Source organism: Meriones unguiculatus, chromosome 12, assembly GCF_030254825.1.
Source record: "Meriones unguiculatus strain TT.TT164.6M chromosome 12, Bangor_MerUng_6.1, whole genome shotgun sequence".
NCBI classification, from domain to species: domain Eukaryota; kingdom Metazoa; phylum Chordata; class Mammalia; order Rodentia; family Muridae; genus Meriones; species Meriones unguiculatus.
In genome coordinates this window covers 27,310,415-27,321,050 of record NC_083360.1, presented here as the reverse complement: position 1 = coordinate 27,321,050, position 10,636 = coordinate 27,310,415, and the positions used below count along the sequence as shown (strand labels likewise).

Here is a 10,636-nt window from a genome sequence, read left to right as displayed (position 1 = left end):
TTCCCCGTGTGTGTGTGTGTGTGTGTGTGTGTTGTATGCCCGCGCACCGCCCCCACCCCGTCTCTGCCCGCGCCCTGCGCGGCTCCAGGAGGCGGAGAGCCGGGTGCGTGGAGGGCACTGCGGCTCGGCCACCCGCCCTCCGCGCTGCGGCTCCCCACACGTCACCACCCTCCCTGCCCCTGCCTGGGTCTCCGCCTCCGCGGTCCTTTGTAGCTGGCAGCGGCGCCGGCCTTGGTCACCGTAGGCCCCGCCCAGGCCCGCCCAGGCCCCGCCTCCCGTGGGACACGCCCCGGTCCTTCCTCCCTCCCTCCCGGCCCGACCGCAGAAGCGCTTGGGCCGCCGCGGGCCCGCACCGAGGCGCGCAGCGCGGAGCCACCGGAGGGGCCGAGGAGGACTGACCGCCGGAGACGGGGATGGCGGAGCGCCGGCGCGCGTGGAACACGGAGGACGACCTGCCGGTGTACCTGGCGCGGCCGGGCAGCGCGGCGCAGACCCCGCGCCAGAAGTACGGCGGCATGTTCGCCGCCGTGGAGGGCGCCTACGAGAACAAGACCATCGACTTCGACGCCTACAGCGTGGGCCGCCGCGGCTCCGCTCGCACGCCGCGCAGCGCTGGCCGGCCCGACGCCGTGGGCTTGCCGTGCCCCGGCGGCAGCGAGGACACGGCCAGCGATGTGAGCGAGCCCTCGGGCTCTGCGGTCAGCTCACCCGGCGGCGATCGCGATGACAGACCGCCGGCGTTGCGCATCCGATGCCCTGCGCCCCGCGACCTGCCACTCGGCCGGGACAATGGCCAGGTACCCTCCGGGCGCGTGGGCCGGACGTGGGGGGGCGGGGCCCTTGGAGACCCAGGGCTTGGGTGCTGCGGGGGCGAGTGCTGAGGCCCGCTGCCACCAGGCTCTGGGGAACTGCAGTGGCCCTTCCCCCACTTCATCCTCCAAGAGGTTCAGAGAGGTTGTGTGCTAGGCCAGCGTTGGCCAGCATAGCCTCTGGACTCACGAGGAATCTCTCAGGTCCAGAAAGCCAGAGCCGGGTTCCGAGAGGGGAAGCAAGTTCCCGCAGCTGCCGCTGAGGGACCTGTAAGATGAATTTACGCCTCGTTTCTCCTCTGGGGGTTCTGTGAATAGGGGACAATCTCTGTCTTCTTCCATCCATCTATGTGCTCACACAGTGATTTCGGACAGCTTAGGCTGCAAAGGGCTCTGACAGGGGTTCGCCGAATGACTCTGCTCAAACCGCTGCTCCCCGTCCCTCCCTGAGGGACGATGCTAAGGGTTTAGGTGGTGGGTGGTGAGAAAGCATCCGGGGACGCCCCTGGGTGTGTAAGTCCGGGATTTGAACCCAGGTGTCTGTCCTTCCCGACTTCTGCAAGTGAGGAGGGACACCAGAGAAAGGCACAGCCAGGGACTGGGCTCTCTCTATAGCTTTTCTTCTCTGAGTTGGGGTTTCCCGGGGTTCGCGGATGGACAGACAGCAGAGTCCTGGACTGGGTGGGTGAGGTCAGAGCCACGTGTCTGGGAAGCAGAAGTTGGAAGAGCGCTGGGAGCTGTCCCTCGAGCGCCGGCTGGTCTGGCTAGCCAGCCTGGCCCCACCCTCCAGAAGTTCCCAAGCTGGGGCTAGCTGTGGACTCATTTCAAGAATTCAGGTAGAGAGTGATCAATAAATGCTTGGTATTGAGTTTTATCATTATTCTCGGTTTAATTAATTAATTCGCCCTTCCCGTTAACGCTCTGAGAGGCACCGAGGGAACCCAGAGGGAGGGAGAGCATGCACAGAACTGTAATCCGGACTAGCATTTTGGCGATAAGGAAATGGGCGGGCCTGGCGGTGGTGGTCTGGTGGTGGTCTTGCCTCAGGCTCTGTCACCTGCTCAGGAACTCTCCGTGGTCCTGAATCTGTGGCCAGGGAGCGGGAGGCGGAGCGAGGAGCAGAAAACTAGCCACAGAGCCCAGTTTTAGCTTCCTTATCTCTTTATCTCCTCCTTGCTAGTCCGACCTCACGTGGGAAACAGGCTCTCTGGCTCCTCCAGAGGCGCCAGGGCTCAGAAACGCAGCCACCGCCTGGAACCCAGCAGTCAAGGTGGTCACCTTCTTTAAGCTGTCTCCATCTGTATCCCTGGAGTGGCAGGCTGCTCTCAGCTTCCCTCAAGGGGAGTACCCGGGAGGCTAGTGCTCTTTGTGACTTGCCCGGAGCTGTCCTTGGCTTATCGGCTGTGATTGGGGTCAGCCACGACAGCTTTGTCCCTGGCTATCCCATAGCTGGCCGGGCATCTGTGCCTCGGCTTTTCTAGACCCTGGTTGCTCCACTGGCTCCCGTGTTCTTCCTACTCGGGTTCCCTCTATCCTTTCTCCCTGGCTTCTTAGGAACCTGACAAAAGGCTGCGTCTGAGGCCTCCCAAAGCACTCCCTGGTGGGAACTGTGGAGCGGAGGAGCTCACACCACCCCCCGATGGAGTAATTTACTTTCTCAAGACCGCAGGGCATGGTTTGCAGAGGGTGAGGGATCTGGGGCCGGCCTCACCTCTCCTGCAAAGGGTGCCCGGACCCCTCCCCCGCCCATAAGGCTCTTTCCTAGGAGGGAAGGAGGGGTTTTTACAGCGCAGGCGCAACGTTTGCGGTTGCCAGAGGCCGATGGCTGCAGTGCTTTGTACAGGGGAAAGTCTGCTTGGGAGCAGCGATCTGTTTGGCCAGTGGCGAGCAGGGCTCCTCCCTCTGCCTTGCACGTGGCCCAGCCTCTCTGGTAGTTTGCCTGCCCGCAACCCCCCGGCTGACCCCAGGGAATGTCCGGGTACTGGAACCTATGATTTAGTGCCAAGAAAAGGAATCCAGGAGTCAGTTGGAAGTGTGCTGCTACCATCCGCAGCTTCCGGTCATTGAGGAGAATTGAAGAGCCCGGGCATAGGCAGCCTTAATGAGTAGGAAACGCGTACCGAAATCTGCCTGGAGCCGGCTTCCAGACGCTGCCCTGAAGCAGCTAATTTATGTTATTTTAGCTTTGCAAATGTGCGGTATTTTACCTCTGCAAGCTTTAGTTTCCTATCCGTGAAGGGAAAATCATGGCCTAGTGTTCCCGGATATAAGCTGTTCTCCTTGAGCCTATACATAAGCCCATCTGGTTCCCTGCGGTGGACTAGGCTTTCTGCGTGTGGTTGAGGAGGACAGGCCCCGGCAGGGTCCAGAGATTTTTCCATGCATCACCTCCCATGGCAACCCGGAAGTGGAGGAGTGGGTCTATGCACAGGGTCAGTGGAGGGATTGTGCAGGCAGGAAATGAGCTCATAGATAGGGAGCCAGCTTGCTCCTGCCCTGGGGGGCAGCTGCCCAGAGTTTTGAGGCCTGGTGGGGGCTCCCTCGTCCATCTTTTGTCCTCTCTTGGTGAAGTTTGGCAAGCCCTATGCTGGCTTTCTGCCCACTTCTCCCAGAGTCACAGCAGGACCATGGGTCTCCTGGGCTCCAAACTCTGAAATGTGAGGCAGGAAAACCGCCTTACTTCCTTCTCCCCAGGGCTGTAGAGACCTTGGTTGCCAGTGGTCCAGCTTTTCATGCACTCACAGCCAGGCCATTGGCCACAGGACAGGCCACTGAAAGGAGAGAGCAGATGAGAGGTCAGAGCCTATCAACCACGGATTCGGACCTGGTCCGTTCGGCTGCATTGCCTCTGCCTGGGAATGGAAATGGAGAAAGTAAGGAGAGGTGAAGGCACTGGAGATGAGTCTGGGAGGTGAGGAAACCTTGACTGAAGGACTATTCAAGGATACAGCGTGAATGAAGACTTGGATTTGTATATGGAAAAGGGCTTGGCTATTTTAGGGGGAGAAAAAAAAAAGACCATGAAAGGAGTGGCCAGAAGGGAGCCTTGAGTGCGACTCTGGAGGGCCAAGGATGCTTCCAGCAATTAGGATAGTCGCTGGCTCCAGGCCCACACTCCTCTGAGCACGGGGTACACACACAAAGACCAGAGACACCTGTGGCGCTACCCACGAATTTGCCCGCGCGTCCAAAGGCTGTTTCTTGCGTTTAAAGCAACACTGAAAAGAAGATTCTCCTAGGTGCGCTAGCGAGGCCCCGGCTCAGGCGAGGGCGCGGGGCGGGGGTCGGGGGCGGAGTGGGGGAGATCGGAAGGGAAGCGCTTCCTGGTTCGAGCCGAAAGGGGCGAATCCGGTTCTGCTGCCGCCACCGGGAGGAGCTGTCTGTCTTCAGCGCCCTCCTCCCGCCCTGCCTCTCCCTCCTCCTCCCGCCCTCCTTGCCAAGCCGGGCGGTGCAGGCAGCCGGAGCAGCGGCGGCAGGCCGAGCAGCGGGGAGTGGGCAGCGGTGGGCTCCGAGCTTCTGTCCTTTCTTCCATCCCTCCTGGGTCTTTGTCGCCGCTCCCACGAGTAGCGCCTCCGGGACAGAGCCGGGTAGAGCTTCAGACAGGCGGCAGTTCCAGCGGCCCCGCGGAGGGCTCCAGAGGGGCTATGTCTCATCAGGGGAAGAAGAGCATCCCGCACATCACCGTAAGCGCCCCCGCCCTGCCGCAGTGCTTTGTGGCTTGAGGGTGGTCGCCATCAGGGTCCAGACCCGTGGGGGGACAGCAGGGGCGCCCCCGGAGGCTTCCTGCGTCGCCGCGAGTGGGGCGGGGCCCGTCTCGCCGAGGCCGCCCCCTCCCCCTCTAGGGACAATGAGGGGGAGCCCGGCATAGTAGGGCGGGGCTGGAGTCTCCAGTCCCTCTCCCCACGGGCGTGAAGCCCCCTCCCTCCTCGGGATGTGCCTGGAGGATGGCGCGGCCCGGAGGATGCAGAGCTGAACAAAAGAGGGAGAGGCGCGGGGTCTCAGCCCCCTCCCTCGGCCTCACTCGAGGATGGGGAGGGTGTGCCGGGCCTAATGCACCTGGTCCCTGCAGCTTCCCTCCCTTGCACCTTGCAACCTTTAGCAGAAGGGGGCAAGATGCGGCTTTGCACACCTCACTTATTATGGGGTGGGAGGCCTGGCTTGGAGCTGCGCCATGATGGAGGCACCGCTCCCATGCCTCACTGCAGCTAAAAATAACCCAGTGGTCCACACAGGCAGCTGTAGCTTCTCAAGGGTTAACCACAGAGGCTGAGCAGCCCGAAGGTGGGGTGGTAGTGTGGGCTGAACATCTGGGCTGTGTCCCTGGGTGTGGCCGGAAACAAAGGAGGCCTGCTCTCTAAGCTTTGTCTAGGCAGGGAGCTAAGGATGATGGGGTCAAAAGCTCCATCTTCCACTGAGTTCCTGGTGTTGGAACCAGTGGACAGTTGCCCAGAGATGGCAGCCCAGAGATTGAGGTGGCAATGCTGGAGCATCCAGGAGGCGGGATTCCCAGAGCAGGCATCCCCCTGGGTAACTCCTGAGGTTGGAGGGTGGAGACTCAGCCTGGCGTGTGCATGCTGGGTTCTGGCTCAGGGAAAGTCCTAGGGATTCTACAGGAGGGCAGTCTCGTGTTAGAAGTGGGTGCTGGTTGTATGATTCTGGGGAGGTCTTCTCAGAAAAGCACTGTTATGAAGCAGGAGGAGGCTAGAAAGTAGGCTGTGAGCATGGGGGAGGAAAGGGGCTGAGAAGAGTCCTGGTTCCCCATCTCTCATTTTTTGCACTGTTTGGCTTTCACTCCTTTGTAACCGAGCTTCAGCTCTGGCCAGTGGACCTCTGCTGAGCTCCTTCCTACAGATCTGACTCAGCATGGAGACTGAACCACATCTATATAATTTGCAAACCTTGTTGCTAGGAGAGGCCATGGGGGGATTGAAGTGTCCATTTGCCAGACAATGAAGGAAGAAAACCTGGGATTATTTGCACAGGTCCCTGCTGGAGGGCCTGCTGACTTTGGGCCCCTGCCAGGAGAACTGAGGCAGGTGATGAGGTGGGGCTGATGCAAGGACTAATGGGTCGGTACATTGGGGTCCCTCTTCATGGTGTGATCCTGGCGGATCTGAGCTTCAGGGCATTGGTGTCTCAGGTTGAAGTTCAACAGATGGCTACCAGGCAGGTCTCTGGGAAGAGCTCCTTTGGAATCATTCCTTTGGCTCTCAGTCTGTTGAGCTGGAGGGCCATCCTGCTGTGACATTCTGCAATGGAGATGAAGGGCTCAGCCTTTACACCAGATGGCTGTGGGTATGTGTCCTGCTATGGTGGCTTTTCCACCCTTAGTGCAGAGAGAAGATCCCCCCATAAAGCTCAGGAACAGCCTGGCCATCCAGGCTGAGCTGTTAGTGTGTTGGCACACTTGACCTGAGAAAAAGTCTTGGATGCCGAAGATGGCCTATCTGCTGCTTTAGTCCTATGTGCAAAGCAGGCAAGCAATCTCTTTGACAATGGCAGAAATTTTCCATCAGCCTCAGAAATGGTTCCAGGGAGTATGGTGAGGAGAGATGCAGAAAGCCTTCCTCCTTTGGAGCACCTTGCCTGCCTCAATCACAAAAAAAAAAAAAATGTGGTTTTAAGGGGGCAAAGCAAACTCAAGAGGTTGGATGTGAATGGCTCTACATTGCAATACCCTTCCTAAGCCTGAAGATGTTTTGCTAATGCTGTGTAGACCGTGATGAGGATCAGGTTCGCCTTTTAAAATGCCATTGTGGCTTTCCAAATGCTGCAGTCCTCACCTGTTCCCCAGCAATCACTGGGTAACTTTGTAATAAGTGCCTGGTGTCTGCTGGACACAGGGATGTTGGGAAGGAGATGGCCTGTAGTTACATCAAATCCATAAATGGCCATAAAGAGTAGTGAATATAGTAAAGGGGAAGGAGGGGTCTGCAGGCAACTGAGGACAGGGGTCAAAGGAGATAGCTTTTGGGGGAGGCAGAAGGAAAGCCAGCATTATATAAATCCATACCTCTGCTGCCAGGTGGCTTCTCTGCACACTGAAATCAAACATTGGGAAAGTCAAAAGTACTTCAAACAGCCCGAGGAGAGGCCTGAGATGGAGGAAGACTCAAGAAGCAGGCCATAGAAGTAAGCAGAGGGCACAGCTTCAGCCCTTGGTCCCTCCTGCAGGATGCTGTGGGCCCCTAAATCTCTGCTAGGGGTTGAGATCCATGGAGATGGAGGTCTAGACTTCAGTAGGGAATCCAGAACAGGTTGCTCAGGGGTCACCCAGGCCAGACACCTTATGGACAGACATGGAGATAGAATTAGGAAAATGTTCTATTCCAATTGGTGATGATGTGGAGTCATTTCTTCTTTTAAGCATACCAGTTCTTCCTGAGATGATGGACAGGCTGGCCTGATGGAAGAAGATGGGAGACACACACTTAGCCTCTGTCTCTAGGGGCTCTTTAAAATATTGATGAAGCTCTTACATGGGTGGGTTTTTCTGTAATGAATAGCACAGACAGGGGTTAACATAGCTGAAGCTGTTTATAAATGCCCACTGTGTTTAGCAAGTAGAATATCCTGGGTGTGGCTCTGAGCAAACAGAGGCACAAAGCTCCCTGGCCTTGCAGGGAGGCAGAAGCTCTTAGCTCCCAGAAGAGCCACAGAAGGGGGGATGCTTGCTTAGCTGTGTGCATGGGGGAGTCAGGGAGCTTGCTACAGAGCTTCTGATTATTAGCAGTGGGACCTACAGCTCTTGCTGCAGTCTACACGACTTCTGTCATCTCCCACATGGATCTTAGAACTGTGGGAAGAAGGTAGCCCAGGTGCACCATCAATCATCACTGCTTCCCAAAGAGGAAACTGAGGTTCAATGGATGTAATGGCGTGCCAAGGTACTTTTTACTGGGCTATGGAGGAAAGATCCATGTTCAAGTTCATATTTAAGAAGACAGAGTGAATAGGCTGTTCTACTTGCTGAGAAAAATCACTGGATGGGTGTGTTTGTGTATGTGAGTTTATGGTGGTGTGTAAATATGTGTTTTTAGTCAAACAATAAAGATGAAGGAGAATTATGTTGGTTTGAATAGAAAACATATGGGGGGGGGAAAGAAACAAAACAAACAAAAAAAAGCAAACCTATTAAGCATGTGACAGTCTATCCCAAAGGGAACATTCATCTAGAGTAGACATTCATTTATTCCATGTATCTTTGCACAAAGGTTCTGGGCACTTGCACAATTTGGCAAATTGGTTGGAAGTCACACACCAGTTCTGAGGATCCAGGAGGAGCAGAGGACAGCATACTAGGGCCACAGCGGGGCTGACCTGAACTTCTGCTACCTAGGACAGAGACCAAAACCCTCACTAAGGTCAAGTTTATGGGAAGGGAGAAATGAGCCAAATTCTAAGGGAAAAAAGTGTTTTTATTACAAGTAAATTCTTAAGGAGGGTTTCAGAAGGGACACAAAAGTGACAAAGCAGTGTCACAGCACAATGACACCACCATCTTCAAACGCTTGTTCTTTTAAATAACTTTTTGGTTTTTGAGTTTGTTTGTTTTTTTTTCCAGGTAGTATCGCTGTAGCTCAGGCTGGCCTCTACTGTCAATACTATTATTTAGGCTTTCCAAGTGCTGAGATTATAGGCTTGAACCATCATGCCTCGTAACAATTGTTTCATATGTTTATTACAAAGTGAACTTGGCTAATACTCAACTCATGGAAAACATTAAATGTGATACTCCCAAGATTACCTGGCACATAGCAAGTGTCTAACTCAGTGCTTCTCAACTTTCCTAATGCCGGGACCCTTTAATACAGTTCTTCATGTTGTGGTGACCCCCAACCGTAACATTTTCATCACCATTTTATAACTCATTTTGCTATAGTTATGAATTATAATGCGAATATCTGTGTTTTCCAGTGGTTGATCCTAAATGAGTTGCAACCCACAGGCCACACATAGCTTCTTTTTCCACACACATGCACTATGAGGAAATGGCTCTTACAGTTTCATTTTACGTTTCAGATAGTGACTGCGCAGGGTACCTTACCAAACCTGCTGTCAATGCAAGCACGTCAGTGCAAATGAATAAGAACAAAGGACAGGTTGGACCAGAGCAAGTCAGTGGCATTTTAAGACAAGGACCCGGTATTGGCACTGGCTAGAAGCAACGGGAGGCTTCACGGGTTTCATACTGGCATGAGCAAGAAGTTGGTTGCTGGGCACAAGGGTGGAACAGCACAGGTGAGGTCTGGGTTGGGAGAAGAATATCGTCAAAGGTCGATGAGGACATGAGAATCAGAAGGTGAGGGGCTTGAGAGACGTCTGACTGGATGGGGAGCTGGGGGATGCTTCAGGGCTCCAACGAGGTATCTGATATTGGGTAAGTCAATTCCTCTTCTTAGATCTTGGATTGTTTTTCTTATTGTGAAATAGGTGAGGTAGTTGGAGTTCAATGTTACAGGGCATTCTGACACCTTGTGGGTCATAGGAAGGCACTGGAAATTTATGAGTTGGGAGATGGAGTGTTAGAAGAAACAGTGAAGATATGGGTTTGAATCCTAGGAGTTTACACATCTCTTCATTCACCAACTTTTATCTATGGTCATGTTTGTGAGATGAGAGTAGTAATAACAGCCACCATGTCCCCTCCCCCATCACTAAGAAACACACGAGATGCTAAGACTAGTTTCCGCACAGAGTAAACACCACATGGGTTATCTAGCAATGTGATCCCTATGGGACAGTGCATACGGTCAGCTCTGTACAATAGCACAAAATCCTGAGATCTCACTCGTGTCGCAAGCTGTGACCTTATTTCCGCTGCTGTTAGAAGGACCCAAGTATTTCTTCACCTTGAGACCTGGGCTCCAAGAGAAGCAGAGCATGCAGACTGGCAGCCACATAAAAGGTGTTTAGGAACTCCATTGTGACATGTCTCATATTTAAAGTCATGGGGCTGAGTTCCAAGTCAGGATTAACCTGGAATCAGCTTTCTGGAAGGGACCAGAGGATTACACAGGCTGGTTCTGGTGTCAAAGAGATGCTTGCAATCACCTGTTGAAACTGATGCTTAGTTTGTTATAGGGATGTAAGAGTAATGGAGAAAAAGACACAGTACTGGTTCTCAGGTCAGAGGGCAGCTAGCAGTATAGGTTCAAATGAAGGTGAGAGGCAAGGGTCAGGCATAGAGAGGGAGCCAGGCAGAGGTGTAGGAGAGACAGCCTAGAAAGGAGAATGTAACCAGCGGTGGTGGTTCTCAGCCCCACTGGGAGTGGAGTGGTGTGCTGGAATCATCTCCAGCTGGACTGCAGGTCAGCGACAGGGCTTACAAAGTGTTTTAACAACATCTGTCTGCAGAGCCCTGAGCACTCACAGGTGCCAAGCAGAGCCCTTGTTGCTTCTGTGAGCAAAAATAAAGCATCTGGTGCTGACAAGACAAAGTAGCTTCAGAAGATGTCCCCCTCCTCCCAGAACCAAGGAGAACTAGGTCAGGGCAATGGGCAGTGGACAGTGGGGTGGTGTCAGAGGGTAAGCCTGTGCAATTGGGGCTGCTAAGGGCCTCTGTGAGACAAGGAAGCATGGTTGCCTACCCAGTTGGTGGTATTTGTTATTTAAACCCTCTACAAATGCTGCTTGGTTTTAGACTATTTGAGCATATTTTCCCATTGGAGAGGCTGAGAACCATTTTCTTGGGTAGCTAGGATGTCTAAATCCCACGTTTTGCTCTGAGCAGATGCAATTGTGAATTGGCGCTGGTGTGTTCATGAAGCAGGATCGGAGCTGGGCTACTTGACACGGAACATGCTTCATCAAATGCAAGTGGGGCT

General features: G+C 54.3%; 1 protein-coding gene across 2 annotated transcripts in view; it reads left to right on the top strand.

The window, feature by feature from the left end:
• The first annotated feature begins 303 nt into the window (after positions 1-303).
• Crmp1 (collapsin response mediator protein 1) overlaps positions 304-10,636 on the top strand; it is a 51,773-nt gene continuing 41,440 nt past the window's right edge. The window contains exon 1 of one of the 2 annotated variants that reach the window (XM_021630675.2): positions 304-797. In XM_021630675.2, coding sequence (XP_021486350.1) covers positions 414-797 — 384 coding nt within the window. In that variant the 5' untranslated portion in view covers positions 304-413. Of the gene's footprint in view, positions 798-4,158; positions 4,493-10,636 lie in introns of those variants that run through there. The other variant, XM_021630681.2, reaches the window with a different exon arrangement.